This window comes from Chinchilla lanigera, unplaced genomic scaffold (genome assembly GCF_000276665.1).
Source record: "Chinchilla lanigera isolate Chin_1 unplaced genomic scaffold, ChiLan1.0 scaffold00062, whole genome shotgun sequence".
NCBI classification, from domain to species: Eukaryota; Metazoa; Chordata; class Mammalia; order Rodentia; family Chinchillidae; genus Chinchilla; species Chinchilla lanigera.
The window spans coordinates 13,316,311-13,334,216 of NW_004955463.1; the positions used below are offsets into that span (position 1 = coordinate 13,316,311).

General features: G+C 47.4%; 1 protein-coding gene across 2 annotated transcripts in view; it reads right to left on the reverse strand.

Annotated features, from left to right (window-relative positions):
• Positions 1 to 17,220, reverse strand: part of LOC106150063 — a 173,882-nt gene extending 156,662 nt beyond the window's left edge. The window contains exon 1 of one of the 2 annotated variants that reach the window (XR_001236636.1): positions 16,790 to 17,220. Coding sequence is in view for 1 of the 2 variants with exons in the window: in XM_013521499.1 (XP_013376953.1) it covers positions 16,970 to 17,003 (34 nt within the window). In the remaining variant the exon portion in view is untranslated. The remainder of the gene's footprint in view (positions 1 to 16,789) is intronic. The other variant, XM_013521499.1, reaches the window with a different exon arrangement.
• Positions 17,221 to 17,906: the final 686 nt, after the last annotated feature.

Here is a 17,906-nt window from a genome sequence, read left to right on the forward strand (position 1 = left end):
TGAGCTCAGGGCCAAAGATGAGTCCACCTTAACAAAGGCAGAAACGCATGGGGAGCTGAGAAGTGCCACAGTCTCCTGCTCTTCCGAGGGCACCACTTTTGGGTTATGCTTTATCCTTGTCCTCATTCTTTTATTGAATGCCAGGCTGATGGGAAAATTTATACAGCCTGTAGTACTTTGCTGTGAATGAAACACTTAGGGGTGGGGAAGGTAAGTGCCAGGAAGGTGTGCCTGGAGGCAGGGTCCACAGGGAAAGACCAGCATCATAAAAGTCCCCACCTCTCAGCTTGCCCAGAAGGGTGGAAAACAAGAAAATAAATAGCATTCTAGTTTAGAGCCTACTGTGTGCTCAGCACTACCCCAGCCATCCACCTAAGTGAATGTGAAATAGATCAGTGCCATGATCCCCATTTACTCATAAGGAAATCAGGACTCAGAGAAATGACTCATCCTGCCTAAAGTCACACAGTTAACAAGAGGCAAAGTTAGAAGCCAAACTCAGGTCTGGTTTAGTGCTAAGTCCTTTGTATGATCAGGCCACAGGGCCTCTGGGGTACTGCCCAGAAGAAGAGAGCCACCACCTCAGGCTAGAAAAGTCCTCCCTCTCTCTCAGTCTCATTCTCTCTCTCTCTCTCTCTCTCTCTCTCTCTCTCTCTCTCACTCACACACACACACACACACACACACACACACACACACGCCAATAGGCTCACAGAGCCTAACCAGGGCCCAGAGCCCATAGCAGCTAAGGCAGAACAACTGAGTGCCAAGGCCCTGGACTCTGGACCAGAGCTGGCTCAAAGCCTGGCTCCAGCTCTCACTAGCTCGGGTTCCTCTCTGACCTTTAGTTTCCTTGTCTGTAAAATGAGGATAATAGCACCTTCCTCCTTGAGTCTGGCACACGAAGAAGTGGGTGACTTGGTTAAGCCCTTAGAACAGTGAGCAAGTGTGTTACCACCATAGCAGAGCCGTAGAGAGGCCGTGAGAGGCCAGACTTGGAGTTATCTGAACCCTCATCTCAGAAAAGGGAGGGCCCCTCTAAGATGAAGCCTCCCAGTTTCTCCAACCAAACATCTTGGGAAGCAGAAGCATGGCAAGTGTTTCCAAGTTCCCAAGACTGACGACCACAGGCCTTGGCGGACGCAGAGGCTTCTCCTCAAGTGTTTTTAGAGAGATTCAGCTGAAGGCTTCCTGCTCAGTGTCCAGTAAACCATCCCTTAAGGGGGCAGGACCACAGACCCAGCCTCAGTGCACCCCAAGGGGCCTTGCCCTGGAAGGCCCCTACCTGGGGTGGACAGGAGCACAGGACACCCCCAGGGGCATGTGGAAAGAGGCTATCTGCTCCACTTGTCCCCTGCCTGTCACCAGGAGGCACAATGAAGAGGGATGAGGGGGAAATATCTCCATGGCTGCAACAAAGTCCTGGGGGCACCTGTCTCACAAGGATACAGCCTGCAAGGCTCCCCGTGAGCATGGTCACTTGATCTCCAGCTCCGTCAGGAGCCATTTCTGTGTCACAGCAGGAAATGGAGCTTTGCAATTGGGCTCTTTTCTTGCTCTCTTCTCTTTCTCAGGCTGGAAAGAGAAAGATTCCACCAGTACGTAGCAAGTGGTAGATTTTCTCTTGCTAGACATTTAGGAACCCACTGATTTATTAGCAGACATCTGGATTCCTGACTTTCAGAGCACTGTGGCAGGGACTGACAATTCACATGTTCAGTGCAGCCCAACTCAGCCAGTGTGTGCTGGGCACCTGCCATAAATTAAATGTAGCCCCTAGTAGTTTGCTTTCTAGTTAAAGAGACAGAGAGTAATACAAATAACTCCAACAGAAAGGAGACATGGTCATTGCTAGATGAAAGACAGAATGCCACAGAAGCCCAGGAAAAGGGAATGTGGCCAGAAGGCTAAGAAGCACATGTTTGCTTTCTAGAAAGTGATCTGGAATAGTCATCAAAAGCCTTAAGAAATATTCATCTTTGACCCAGAAATTCCACTTCTAAGGGGCTATTTTGAGGACATAATCAGAGGCATGCATGAAGATTTATATGCAAAGACATATTTATGTTGTGCTTAATAGAAAAATACAGGGGAACAAAGCACATTATAATAAGCATGTTTTATGTGAGGGAGTGGGAAGGGGGAAATATTTCAAGCAGAGAGAAGAGAATATGCAGAAATGCTGTGGCAAGAGGGAGATCAACAGCTTCAAGAACTGAAAGAACCCAGCCTGGCTGGACAGAGAGAAGGGGTCAGAGAGGAGGATGGAGTCCTAACCGTGTGGCTCTCACAGGCTGCAGTTTGCATTCTGGCGTGCACCCCAAGGACTATGGAAAGGAAGTCTGCCATATTTTCCATGGGTGCCGTGTTCAGACCTGTATTTCCAGGGGAACACCTTGGCTGCAGCAGGGAGAATGCACTCTCTGGGGCGGGCACCTGCCTGTGTGTGGTACCTGTACTGCTGAGTTAATCTCTTCCCTTGTGAGAGGGAAGCTGAGACTCAGTAATAAAATCAATTCCCCAAGTTTGCTAAGTCAGTAAGAGGCAAAGCCAGCCAGTCTACCTACCTGAAGAACTGTGCTACCATTGAAGAGGTGGGCAGTGTGGACTGTGCAGACCAGTTAGGAGCCACACAAGGGCTCAGGGGCAGGAGGATGGAAGTTTAGAAAGACGTGGACTGCGATAGACGGGGTAGGGATACGCAGGAAGTTAAGGGGTGGATGAAGCAGCGGGGAGGAAAGGGTCAAGAGTAACTTGTAGGCCTCAGGTTTGCATTTCTGACTTGAGGGAAAGCAGAAAAGCATTCAGTACATAGACACATGCTCTATTTGGGACAGAGATGGGTCACAAATGCCATGTTAATCTCATAATGCACCTCTTCAGCAGGGAGAGAAAGGCAATGATAAGAAACACAAGAAAATAAAACCAGTGGCTATATTTGAATCGTAGGATGATTAATTACTTCTATTTTTTCCTCACCCATGCATATATTTTCTGAATTTCTTACATTGTTTCCACTATCAGAAGGGAATCAGTTATGCCTCCGAGTGGGGCGCCCTGTGTGCACAGCGTAGGCACAGTGCCGTCCCAGCCGTGTTACGCACAGTCTCTCCGTCCTCACCTAGCCCTTGTCTGCAGGCACACGCATCTTACAGAGTGTGTCACCTCGGCATCCCCTACCAGGCCCCCCAGGCTCATGCCAGCCTGTTCCTCCAGGCCACTGAAGCCTGAGGCAGCCACATGCCTCTCTGAGTCTGCAGATAGATGTCTGAAGTAGAATTCTCAACAGGAATTGCAGACCTCTCTCTAAGAGACCTGGGTTTCCGTCAGTGCAGCCAGCAACTCAGGCCAGCAGGACCTAGAACCAAGCACTTGGCTGAGGGATAAATGCACCCTCAGTGGTAGGCCACAGGTCTCCTGCCTAGCCTGAAGAGTCGCAAATGCATGTTGAGCTTCCCTTCCAGGTGGGACCCCCAGCCTGCCTGGGCCACTCAGGGCTGAGGACCTTGCTCGTAACCTGGGTGGGAAGAAGGAATACACCATTTCTCCAGCTTCGGGTCCTAGAGAACAAGGTGAGGTTGAAGCAAGCATCTGAGTGGACACCCCAAGAGGGCAGGAGCGTCCTTATCCCTGCTACATGAGGATGCTGGGGTCTGAGGCAGGGTGTGCACCTAGTTTTGCCCACAGGGCTCCAGGAGAAGCAGAGCAAGCTCCCCATGAACCTGCTCAGTAGAAGGTGCTGAGGAGCAGGCGTCCAGAGCACCCCAGATGATGTTTGTCTGCCTGGAAGGAGCTTTGCAGGACACAAGCCATCTTGGGCCCATTTGAGGAGCTCCCTCCCACCGCTAGACATCAGCAGATTGTCCCACAAATCCAGGCTGTCGTGTGTTTAAAAATGGTACTCATGCTACGCCACTGACAGGGCTGTCAGGAAGTCACAGGAGAGGGAGCCCAGTGTGGCTGCAACAGACTCACACAATGAAAGGCTGTCTCTGTGAGGTTTGTTGCTGGATGATGCCTTCCTGTTGCCCATCCCCAAGACCAAAGGACAAATACATAGACAACACATGTACAGATGACCATAGTCATGTGTACAACTAAGCTCTCAAGCATAATGATAACCACATAAAACACATATACAATTTGTTTACATGCAAATATCCTCAGACTCACACTTAACCAATGATCATAACTTAGACATTTTATATTTCCTTGAGCCTTATCCCATGTGATTATCAAAAATTGCATCAGAAAGGTTATGTCCACTTCTTACAGGGAGTAAAATGGAGTTCAGAGTGGCTGAGTGCCTCCCAAAGACACATACTCAAAAGAAATCCAGTTCCTAACCTGATACCCTTATACTCAGGCACAAATTCCCCCATGACCCATAAACACTCCTCTCTCCTAGACTGCAAATTGAAGTTTCTGAGCATCCAAAAGGACTCTCTTGACCAACCCATCCTGTGAGGGTAGATACAAATGAAGAAACTGCTAGTCAAACAGAGGAGGGCTCCTCCACCATCGAGAATCACACACAGCTACGTAACTTAGTCCTCTTGATCGCTGGCCTTTGTTGGAGCTGAAATCAGAGCTACCATGCCCCTAGGGGCCTGCATGCCTACCTAAGCCTCCTCTCCAAAGACCAGCATCCCTGGCACTGCCTGTAGAACCTAGCAGCCTTCTGCAATTCCCTGGGTGGCAGCAGGAGCTGCCCAGACTTGTCTAGCACTGCCCCAGCTCTGAGGCCAGGGTCGGTGCTGTCATACTCTTGTGGAGAAGGGAGGGAAAGACTCCAGGAACAAAGAAATGAGTCCAGCATTAAACTTTCTCCCCACCCCTGGGCATTTCCAAAGCTAGCTCTGACCCAGGGCCACCAGGCTCTCCCCTGAGGCCACGCCACCTCCAGCTTGCCTCTGGCCACTTGCCAGCCCTCAAGTGCCACCTTCAGTTTGGGGAACTCAGCAGCTCCCAGGTGCTGACCTTCCAGCCCGGGCCACAACAAACACCTGTCACAGGCTTGCGTGCTAATGACAGGTCCGTGTGAGTGGCACTGAGGTCAGCACCTGCTCTTCAGAGGTCATCAGTACCCTGTTAAGCCCAGGGAGGGGGACAACCAGACACCATTCAAGCTAAGCAGGTGGCCCTGTCACTTGTGCTGGCGTTGTCGCAGCCCCCACAGAATTGAAGGAACTCAAGGGATTTTCTTGCCCTCACCACAGCACAGGAGGAAGGAGAGGAAGATAAGTTTGCCTTCAGTGGCTCTGTGGACCCGAAACTGAGTAGATGGATTCTCCCAGGCCCCATGGCAAGGTGCTTGTGCGTGCCAACCCCACGGCTCCCTGAGTCTCCTCCCCGCTGGCTGTGAGCCCAGGTCACTGCAAGAGGCCACGTCCACATCCTCCACTCTGACAGTATCTTGCTTCCCCCGCTTAGACTCTGCCTGCACAGCTCACAGATCTGCAAGAGCCTCCCAGGCTGCCCTGCGAACCCCCACTCTCTCCAGGCTGAAAGTCCCAAGAGTCTCACCACTTCAGGACAGCAAAGCCATTCAAACCAAAGGCTTGTCCGAAGCAAGAATCATCACCCAAGCTCAAGTTCAGGAATGAATGGGTGGAGTGCTGGGCAGCCAGTGTCCCCAAGGGAGAGTCTCCTTATCTGAGCCAGGTCCTTCCAAGGCCCCCAGGGGACACCTGAAACTGCAAATGTAGCAGCCCCAGAAATACCACAATGTTTCCCACATGTATGTTTCTTCACATGTATGTACCTGTGGTCAAGTTTAATTTATAAAGTAGGCACAGTCAGAGATTAATAAGATAAAACAATTATAATAACAAGGCCATGATAAGAGTTACATGAATTCTCTCCTCCCCCCACCCAGTATCTCGCTGTCCTGCACTCACCCTGATGCGAAGCAATATAATGCCCCAGTTGGCCACAGGAAACTGAAGCCTGACACCATGGAAAGCAAAATCTTGAATCAAAGCAACCACCATAGACACCAGGCACTGTAGGATAAGGAGCAAGGGATGATCATTTTCCTTTTAGTCCTTGACACTCACAAGGAATCCATCCGCTGTCTGTTTTGTGCCATGAATTCAAGTAGGAACTGGAAATTGAAACACACATTGTCCCAAAAAGGAACTGAGATAGACTTGGGTCAGAAGATGTGTGTTTAAGTGTTCCTACCACAAAGGAGACAGGAAAGCAGAGGTGCAGGTCAAACGGTGGCGGGAGCAGAAGGAAGGGAGCTACCGTGACCCCCGAGGAGAAGGGAGGGGGGCTTCTTGGAGGAGTGACATTGAAGTTTTGAAGGATGAGAAGGCTCAGACTTGAGGGGACCGGCTCTGCTCACGTGCCATGGAGGGCACAGAGACAGCAAGGATTCTGCAGGCAGAAGGAGTTGGAACGGGGCGCTCCCAGTGGCAGTCTGCCCTGGGTAGCCCGGGGTTGACCTAAACCTCAGCAGGAATGTATACTAAGATAGCTCCTCCATCTGAAGAAAATGAAACAGGTGTCCCAGGGGGGAAAAAATTCTGATGCTGATTTTTTAGGGGTCTGTTCATGTGCTATGTGGTGGGCGGTGTTATTATTATAAAAAGATGTCAGGAATAAACCACAGGCTCCCCACAGATGTCACGATCAGATGGCAAGACTGACAGTGTTTCCACCTCATTTGCTCCCTGTGTCCCAGGATTCCCCCAAGACCTGGCCTGCAGAGCCCAGAAGCAAACCATTGCCATCAGCAAAACAGAGGTATGAACACCATCCTACAGCAACACTGAGAGTTTAAACAGCACCCTCCCTTTCCCACGAGGGCCTCCCTACATAGTACATTCCCATCTTCTCTCAATCCTCCCTGAAACCTCATGGGGCCATTTGTCAGATGGGGAAGACTGAGACTATAGATGGACAGCTTAACACAAAGCAGAAACCAGAGGTTAGAGATGTGCTAAGGCTAGTAGCTCATGCAATCCTCATTATAATCACTGTTTAATAAATGAGAAAGTTCAGAGAGGTTGAAGGCATTGTCCAAAATCACACAGCCAGCTAAGCGGTAGGAAAAACCCTACCTCAGTCTTTTTTGACCTGACACCAAAGGCAGAGTTTATCTGCTATGCCCAGGTGCAAAGGGCCATAAAGGCCAGGATCAGGCCTGGAGCAGGGCATGATAGAGGTTCCCCACAAGCAAGAGGTCAGCCCGTCTTTTCAGGAGAGAGAAGTTCCCCGTAACTGGCAGGGAAGAAAGCCCTGGGGTTTAACCCTGTCCCGATCTGAAGACAGATCCCAGCGTAGGGAGGGTCACGAGAGGAGAAGGGAAATCAAAGCTATAAAACTTCCCTTGGCACCTAGAGCAGGTAACCAGGGCAGAAATATGGCCCACAGTAGTGTATCCTTCCATCCATATTTCATAGGAGAGAAGAGAACAATTGGACATGTCACTCCCAAAAACCAGAAACTCAAAGCAATTTTAGATGAACTTTCAGAATGATGAAACAAATACGGCCATGTTGGTGTTATACATCAAATAAATCACACCGAAATGATAGTTGTAATTCCCAAAAGTACACAGAGAATTGATTTCACTATGACACTTACCATGATGAACAGGTACACCCCTGCTCAGCCTTCCTTAAGTGGCTGCTGCTTAACCCCTGCCCTCCCGGGCCAGCCCCTGCCCCAAGGTCCCAGCCTGCCTCCCAGCCTCCTTCCTGATGCCAGCTTCAGCCTGCCCTGTCCCACAGTCCACTCGGGCGGCCACATTGCTAGCTTCCAACCCAGGAGCTGAGCCCAGGCCAGTCTCTTGCCTGAACAGAAACAGACATCGCTGGCTGAGGCTGAGCAAAGAGACAGCACAGGGAGCATTTTGCCCCTGGCTTCTCCCTGACCGCTGCCTTCATCTCACAGTCACCTGTGGGCTGGTGCCATGGTTGGCTCCCCTTGCCAGATGAACCCACTGAGGCCAGGAGAGGCCAAATCGCCCAGAGACTTACATTCAGGTCTTAGTGATTTCAGAGCAGTTCTTCTCCCAGTATGCTCTACCACATTCATGCTGCCAAGATTCCCCTCCCCCAATGGCACTCATTCATTCATTCACTCGTTCATTCCAGACCCGGAAAGTATTTATGGAGTATGTGTGAGGCGCCAGGCTCTGTGATGGAGAGCAGCAGGAAAGAAGGTACTCTGTCTGCCTCGCACAGCTCCCCTCAAGTACTGGGCCGCAGGAAGAGGGAAACCAGTGATCACATAAAGGAAAAGAGAATTGTCCTGGTAGCTGGCTCAGTGTTTGGCAGGCTGCATGGTGCTGACACCAGGGGGACTGCTTGGGTCAGAGGGCAGGAGAGGCTTCTCTGGGAGGTGAAGACAGAGCTGACTGTTCAGGGATGAGATTTGCCAGCCAGGCCACAGGACAGGGGCATGACGGGGAACAGGGCCAGTGAGGCTGGACAGACAGGGCAGGGGAGGGAGGCAGGGGGATGGAGGGCCAGAGGGAAGAGGGCCAAAGCGGGCTGGCAGAAGCTTTCCTCCGCCCGGAAGCTGCATATGCCACTGCAAGGACTGGACAGAGAGAAGCAAAGGTCACTCCACAGCAGATTCAGGGACCTCACCACGTCATATGGAGGCTGAGCTTGTTTTAGGACCACAGACACGTGGGCCTTCTCTGACTGGGCCAGAATTATCTTGCTCACCGTGAAACGCTGCTGTACAGCTTAAAGAATGAAGAGTAGGCAGATACAATTCTATAAGATGAGCTGGGAAAACAGTTGGGTACAGTGGCACACATTTGTAATCCCAGCCACTCAGACTGGGCAAGAGGCTGAGGCAAGAGGATCAGAAGTTCAAGGTCAGCCCAGACAATTTAGCAAATCCTTGTCTCAAAATTTTAAAAATAAAGAAAAAGGGCTGAGGATGTAGCTCATTGAGAAGCCCTCCTGATTCAATCCCCATTACGGCAAAAATAAATAAAAAAATAAAATAAAATAAGCTATAAAAATCAACTCGGGACTACATTAAAGAGAGCATCCAAAAATAAAAATGGATGACATTTCAAAGTTAATCTCATCTACAGAATCTTTAGATCTACACTGTCACCTTAGTGGCTCCTTCTGGTTTGTCTTTTGTTTCTTTAATGCAGCTACTATCATCACAGTTCTGCCGTGCCGCCCTTGTGACCATAGGCATTGGCACTGGCTCCTTTGAACTTCAGCCTTTTCTCCCACTCTAAAATATTATGGCCCTCTGACATGCAGAGATTCTGTAAGTGGCATACACATTTTGTCAGAGAAGGAGTGCCTGTCAAATTCAAGCCCTGGGAATTTATGGTCAGTCCAGCTCCAGAGAACAAATAACAGGATGGGCCTTTGGGCCCCCAAGCTCCACAAACACAAGCTCACGGGGCTCCAGGAGACTGGCATTGGGGAGAAGATGTACTATGAGAGCAAATAACCTATGTTTAAAAAGATGAGGAGTAAGGGAAGTAATCCAAATCCAGTCCCCAGACTTTAAACTGACAAAATCAAGGGTCAGACGATCATATCCCTATGAGTTTCTTCTCTCTTGAGTTCTCCCAGCTATAGGTAAGCTTTTAACGTGTCAAACTAGAAAGGACAGAATTTTTTAGTAATGCTGCTTTTCTATCCTAAGCAAGTTTAGTGGGGGATAATTAATGGTGACCATCATATAACTTCTCAAAGCCTGGATACAAGTTCCTACCAAATGCCTTTTGCAAAGTAATTTCCAAATTTAAGTAGTAAAGGATGAGGACACATTTAATTGGGGGTAAAGTCTTATCAGTGCACAAGAGGTTGACTTAAGTGATTTTATAATAAAGTTAATATATGAGACACCAAATGCCTCTCTTATGCAAATATAAAATAAAAACAAATTTACAGAATAAATACCACTCAAACCATCCAACCAATAAAATTCAAATTAACAGCATTAATTTGCTATGGTAGATAATGAAGCTTTGTTGAACATAATGCTCCAGTGTTAGACTTAGCAACACTGTCAGGTCAATTCTTTGGACATTAACATGATGAGCCATTATGCCATCCAAAGGTTAGCAAATGTTCTCTGTAGAAGGCCAATCTGTAAATATTGTGGGCTTTGAAGACCATACAGTCTCTGTACAATGAGATCAGCCATACACAATACGTAAAAGCGTGAGCCTGGCTATGTTCCAATAAAACTTTATTTTCTAAAACAGGTGCCATGCAAGATTTGGCCTGAGGACCATAGTTTGCTGACTCCTGATTCAATCCATCATCTTTATTATGTCATCAGTTGGCCTTTTGCCTTCTGACAACGAATTTCACTTCTAACCATTGATTTATTATTTTTACAGACCAGTCAATTCAATAATTCACTCCAAAATTCAACCTGGAAAAATAAATTAGCAGAAAATGTCTCTTGTCCGTTTACTACTCAATCACTGCTAAAGAACTTTGCATGTTGATGAGAAAAAAAAAAAACGGATCAGGGCAATACACCCTCTCAGAGTGGGAGTGGGTGGCTTTGGCTCCTGCAGCGCCCCAGTCCTGGGCCTCGTATTCTTTGCTCTATTCAATCCCTTCATTTCTTTGCTCTATTTGACCTATCTGTTGAACAGAAAATGGGGATATCCATTTAGCTTCATTGGACATGAGCATATTATCTAAGTTTGTCCGTCACGGCTATTTTCTCTTATCATTCATTCATTCATTCAAACAAACAATTATGCAGCACTTACATGTCAAGTACTTGTTCTGAGAATTCAAGCTTTTAAGTGGAAAAAAACAGCCAAAAAGTCCTATAGTCACAGATTTCATACTCAGCTGGGGGTACTCTAAGGTGGACAAAGGCAATAAAAACAGAATAGCAGGACTGGGAGTGTAGCTCAGTGGAAGAGCTCTTGCCTAGCTTTTGTGAGACCCTAGGTTCAATCCTAGCACCACAAATACATAATACACATTATATAAATTGTGCTATTTTCCTAAAATCAAGTGAAGGTAATTATGAAATAGTTTATGAAACCATCTTCATCTCAGATAATGACCTCTAATTGTGAAAAATCATCCAAAAGAAAAGTAAGATGTTTTCACCCTGTATAAGAATTTATTGCTGGCAGGTGCTTATTTTGTGCTGCCACAAGGACAGGTCTACCTAGCAGGAGCAAGACTTGGCCGCCAACACATCAGGGTCCCCCCACCTGCTGTCACTCCTGGAGATCATTAGGTGCAGATGTGGTCTAAGCCAATGCTCCAGCAGGACATTATGTGGCACTATGTGGTACCTGCACGTGTCCCTAGACTATTCTGGGATTGCTGTTTACATTGTCTCGTCTCTGTCACAGCCCCTCACAAGATGGCCCAGAGAAGACCAAAGTAGACCTTGGCCAGGGCTCTGTGACCAAGGACAAGTCAGCCACCTTGTTTGAATCTCAGTTGCCCAATAAACAAACCCAGAAGAGGAAGAGTGCCTTTCCCGCTCCCACACAGAAGCTCTAAGAAAACCAGATGTGACAAATTATGAAATAGTTTGAAAATTAACCTGCTGAAGCTGGGCATGGTGATGCACACGTGTAATCCCAGCACTCTAGGTGGGTGGGATAGGAGGACTGCAAGCTTGTACACAGCCTGGGCATTTAAGCAACTTAGTGAGACTCTATCTCAAAATTTAAAAATTGTAAAAAGGGATGGGGATGTAGCTCAGCGCGAAAGTGCTCAGTTCAGTCTCTAGTACTGCAAGAAAGAGAGCAAGAAAACAAGACACTGAGAAAGCAAGCAGGAAGGAAGCAAGGAGGGAGCGAAGGAGGGAGAGAGAGAGGAAGGGAAAGAAAATTAACCTGCTGAAAACAAAATGTGGGCTCCCTTCACACAGGGACTCATGCTGCACAATAGATCCCCAGGCTCCTGTGGACCCTGGGCTGGGGTTTGTATTTCCAGCCAGCCCCGTACAAATACAGCAGCTCTCTACATGTCATGTAGCCACGTTATAATGCTTATTATTATCACAGAGTGCTGGAAGAACACTCAGATTTCAAGGGTGTTCACATCGTTGACTCTGCTTTACAAAGGAGAGACCCTTATCTCCCTTCATATTCATCCTAACTTCATGAACATAATTAGTCACCAAGCTTAAAGATATTTTTTCTCTTTTATTTTTTCTGGCCAAATCTCTGACCCTTTGCAGACTGACAAGACATATTATTCTTATAATCTTTTCTCTAATCAGTTTCAAAAAATGACTCCTCAAACCTTATTTCAATTGCACTTCCTTCAGAGCTTATGGGAAGAAAAAGCAAAACAAAACTCCACATCCCCACAGACCACATTTCTGCAGGGTCATAGAGATACATATGAGTGAATATTCATAGCCGTATTCATTAAATTTGAATGGACAGGAGCACTTCTTTCTCCCCAACAGAATCCTGAGTCCACACACTCGTCCTCTTGAGTGGGTGCAGATTCGACCCACTGTGAGAGAGCGTAGATCGGGGACAGACAAGTATCACCGCTTGTTAAGCCCTTATTCCATGGACGCACTATGCTCCATGCATCAGAACCACAAGGAAGTTACAGGCTCTTCTCCAGAGGGAAAATAACACTGGGGTGCACCCCCTTCTACTCTGTTCATCTCTCTCCAACTGTCTCTGTCCACTGTCCTCTGGCTGCAGACCAATTGTTCTCAATCTAGGGCTTCCTGCAACACATCTCCTAAGCCCCTGGGGCAATAGCCTGAGGTTTACAAAGCCGAATAATAATGCAGTTCCCAAGAGAAATAAAACATTGCCCTCCCCCTCCCCAGCCCCAGCCACCAGGGCTCCCCTCCCTTAGGCGGCCAACGTGAGCCAGACTGCCCCAAGAAAACAGCTCCCCTAAGACGACAACATTTTCAATTTGCAATCTGATTCTTTTCTTCTTTAATATGTGTGTCGTGTGCTTTTCCCTTTGTCAAAATAGCACAAGCCTTTCATTTTGCCTTTTATTTGTCTTGCTGCCGGTACAGTGAAAATGTATTGGCTTTTCAGTTAGTGATTACACATCATCACATACCCAATTTATAACACCATGCCCCAAAGAACAGATGTAATAAAGCGAGGGCAGGAAGTAGTAACCTTATAAAACAGAGCTGCCGACTCAAAGGTCTTCGCATGTGTGCAGGAAAGAAAACAGAGCCGACACAAGGCCTGGGAACTTGTATTTTGCAAGCAATTGCAGATGTTTAGGACATGGCTCCAGTGCGTGGGTGGGACAAAGGGTAAAAAACTCAGGACAGCCAGTTTCCTGGCCTTAAACCCTAAGACCTACAGCCACAGTGCACCTACAGGGAAGAGCAATGGTTATTTTTGAATTTAGCCATCAAGAATCTCTATGCCCAGCTGGGCAGGGTGGGGCATGTCTTAAATCCCTGCACTCTGAGAAGCTGAAGCAGGGGGACAACAAGTTAGAACCTAGCCTGGGTAATTTACAGCTTAGTGAGAACCTATCTGAACATTTTTTTAAATAAATAATAAGGGCTGAGGATGTAACTCAGTGCAAAGGCCCTGAGTTCAATCCCAAGTACAAGGAAGGAAGGAAGGAAGGGAAGGAAGGAGGGTGGGAACAAGCGAGCAAGCAAGCAAGCAAGCAAGCAAGCAAGAAAGAAAGAAAGAAAGAAAGAAAGAAAGAAAGAAAGGGTTAGTCTATGTCCATTGAATCCTAAAACAGTCCCAGAATCAACCTCTTCAATCCTGGCCTGGTAGGTCCATCCACTTCTGTAAGGAGCTGTGGTTCTACTTAGTCATTAAAAGAGATGCACAGGAGTGGGGTCTTTCATGGGGTCTCTTGACAGCCACCTTGAGACTTCCCAAGGGTGCTTCTCAGAGACCACCCCCCAGACAGCAGAAAAGGTCTACGTCAAAGAACCCAGGAAATGTTTCCTTGGCCCCATAACCACATGAACCAAAATTACAACAATTTCCACTAATGTTACTACTCTCTTTCGATACCTGCAATTAATGAAATGTGGAGCTCTGTGTAATTGAGCTGTTTGCAGCGGGGGAGGGCGGGTATTAGAATAAGTCCTCCATCAAGGAAGGCTCAGACAATGAGGCCCCTCCACCCAGAGCTAATTGTCACAGGGCCTCCTCTTGATCAGAGGGCTCAGAGTCCCTGCAGCCAGGCTTGGATCCCGTCTTCCTCCAGGCTCAGCCTGTGTGAAGGAGGAAGGTAACCCGAGCCCCAGGGCCCAGCTAGCCCGGCTCCCTCCCCGTAAACTGGGCGCAAGAGTCTTCATGGAAAAGCGGACAGAGGAGACCCCTGATGAGTGGCCTGTGACCTCACGCTCCTCTCCTTCCTCGTCATCTCCAGCATTTCCCCCTTACCTTCGACCTCGGCCAGAGCACAGGGCAGCCAACTCCTCTACAGCTCTCTGACCTGGGTTTCTGGGTCTCTATCTCTCTATTTCTCTGTCTCTCTCTCTCTCTGTCACTCTCTGTCACTCTCTCTCTCTCTCACTCTGACGCTCTTATTTTCTCTCTATGTCTCTCTGTCTCTCTCTGTGTGTCTCCCTGCCCTCCTCCTCTGCCATTCCTCATCTCTCTTCTTTCTACCTCCAGTTCTCAGGACCAAGGGAGGAGCCATGCTGTCCTCCAACTCAGTCTCCACACTCAGCCAAATCTGACCAGCCCTTTAATGCTCTGCACACACACTTATGCTCAGACACTCACACATACATACCCATTCTCACCTGCACACACTTATCTACACTAGTACACACATGCACACACACATACACACTCTATGCATGCCAGTCACATGCCCATGCTCATCACACACACGCACGCACACACATGTAAGTGCACATGCACTGAGCAGGTCTGATGCCCTCCACACTGAGCTCAGACTTTGAACACTCTTCCACACAATCTACCACTTCATCACTGCCTAATGGTTTATTGTGTGTTTAAACACATGTATCGCCCCCAAATTCTGTCCCTAACCTCTACGAGAGCAGAGTTAGAAGCTGAGTCTTCCTCCGCCTCTCCCTCCACAGAATTCTGTAGCTCAGGACTAGCCTTAAGCAAGGCCCATAGAAATTTAGATTCACTGAGCTGAGAAAGACCTTAGAGATCACCAGCTCCAAGTTTGCCCAAGATGTGCTGACTGATTGATGGATTGATTGCCTGGTTGATTGGCAGGATCCAAATGCCAGTCTGTGATTACTGAGGTCATGCTATGATTGTCACCTGCACTAGGCTTTTTCATGGAGCCCAGGGGATGTCATTAGGAATCACAGTATTCATGACTCTGACCAAGGCTCAGACCAGCAAGTAGGCTCCAGGGCTGCCTGCCCCTGGCTCACTGTGCACGGCCCTCTTCTTTCCTGCTTGACTCTCCAGATCTGCTTCACTCAGTCACTGTGAACATGAAGGAGATGCTGCAGGAAGAGCCTCACCCGGGCCTGGCACAGAGCGAGGATGCGACACACCAATATGATGGCCAGTTGCAAAGCACAAGGGAAGGAGGTGCTGAGTCCTGGACCTGCTTTCCAGTACCTGCGATTGTCACTTCTAAGCTGGACTCTGTTTGTTTTGTTTTGTTTTGGAGTTAACTCACTTTCTCATTGACAAAATAAAGACCATAATACCTACTCCATCAGGCCACTGTGAAGGTTAAATCTACCTCTGGCTGTGTAAAATCCAGCACAAAGCACCTACCTGCAGACAGTAGCTTCCTCTGCGAGGTCTCACAGAATTTTCAGGTTTGCCTCTGCTCACTTCTTCCACACTTTTTATGAAACAGGTCCCACCTTGGCTGTGTGATTTCAAAGCTGGATTCTCACCCTCTCTCACAGCTTAGGGGAAAGGCACCATTAGCACCCTCACACATCCTGGATATGCAAGCACTGCCCAGGCCATGGGTTGAGCAGGGGATCGGTCTGGTGGGCTCCTAGCTGCAAATGCATCAAACAGCCGTGTCTCCGCTTGGAGGACAGAGGCTTGGGGGTTAAAACTGGGCGGGGTGCAGGACCCAGGAAACTCCAGAACAGACTCTGCTCACGCTTAGAGAATCAGAGTAGACAGCTCACTCATTTGTATTTTCATTGGAGACTTTTTATGATTATAATAGTAATCATAAAAAATACAAAAAGGCAAATTTATATGTAACATATATATATAAAATGTATGTATATCTCACTACTGTTAGCAATTTCACATATTTGCATATTTATTTCTTTCTGGGCTTTTTTTCTAGGAATATTTTAACATAGTTGATATTCCCTATACAAAAAAATTTACATCTGTTTTCCAGTTAATGTTACATATCATTACACAATTAATTTTCCATGTCATTAGAAGCCTGTCCAATTACATCATTTTTAGTGATTCCATAAATATTCCTTCATTTGGAAACCACTAATTTATTTAACCATTCTCCTACTCTTGGCCATTTAGCTCATAACCAGTTTTTAACCCTGACAACTATTGAAGCACCATGAAGTACAGTTTGGAAATCAGGATCGAGACCAGAGACCCTACAGGCCACAAGTGCCTGTCCCACCTCACACTCAGCCCCTAGCTTCGCAGTAGGACCACAGCGAATTACGGGATGAATGATCAGAAAGCTACTTCTCTGTTGCTTCTTGACTAACATATCCAGAATTAGTATTTTAATGAGGAAAGAGCAGTGCTGTTATTCTCATAGACCTTATTGTAGTCAATAAGGTAGGTTATCTAAATTGTAGGGGAATCCATTTTTACTAGAACTCTATAAAGTTTATTGAATGAAATACAACCTATAAACATTTTCTTTTCTCTTTTTCTCACCTTTGATCTGGACTATTTTAGTCTGGATGCTTTTGATTGCAAGGATCAGAAATTCACTGAAAGTAGCTCCAATAAAAGATGGGATTAGTACAAGGATGGGTAGAGAGTTCTCAAGGAGAACTAGGAAACACTGAATCAGGCCTCAACGGGGCAGAAGTCAGGGATTTTCTCATCGTTTACTCATTGTGATTTCTTGATCTTCTCTGACCCTCATGCCCTCGTCTCTCTCCAGAGTGGCCTCTCTGCATGTCAGTCCCTTGTACGTTCAGCAGGCACACAGGCCCAAAATGGCACTCCTTTCTCCGTCACTAGCCAGCAATTTCCTTCTGGTCCTGAGTTCAGTTTCCCCGTGAGGGAATCCTGTGGGCTTTGGTATACATCTGCTTCCAGTCCACATAAGCCTTTGACTGTCCTCTGGCCAACACACAGGCAGCCACCTGTTCAATCAGTTGTGACAAAGCAAGGGAGGTCACTCAGCAACATTGGTCACTCAGCAACACTGGTCACTCAGCAACGCTGTTGAAGAGCAGAAGTTTCCCTGAATGGAAAGTTCAGGTTAAGCAGAGTCCCAGTATCTAACTCTACAACAAAGAGCTATAAATAGTGTCACTGAATCTGAGATGTTATTTCCAGAAGGTTCTAGAAACAACTAATGCTAGAAAGCCCCGACAAATGCTGTTTCTTCCTAATAATCAGCTGGACAGACAACAGGATTCCTGGAAACTGTAAGTTCTATGTGCTCTGAACTAAGCTTTTAAATTTAACCAAGAACTTTGAGACTGCAACAGGCTCTTCAAATCAGCCAGGACCTGGTCTACCTGCCCACTCAAGGAAAGTTCATCTTGGAGCTGGAGTGAAGGTGTCCTGGCAGCTATGCTGCTTCCTAGGGGCTTCACAGGTTGTGTGTAGCCTTGTGGTCCACAGGAGGTAGTGAGAGTAGCAGAAAGCATTTGTGCCTCGCACCCAAAGGAGGAGTTCATGCACACCAGAAAAGATACTGCCTATAGCAGACAGTGTTGGTACATTCATTAAACTACACTGAAAGTAGAAGTTGCTGTTCATAACAGTATAGCCTTAAATGAAAAGGCAAGTCACAAAGTAAAACATATGTACACAA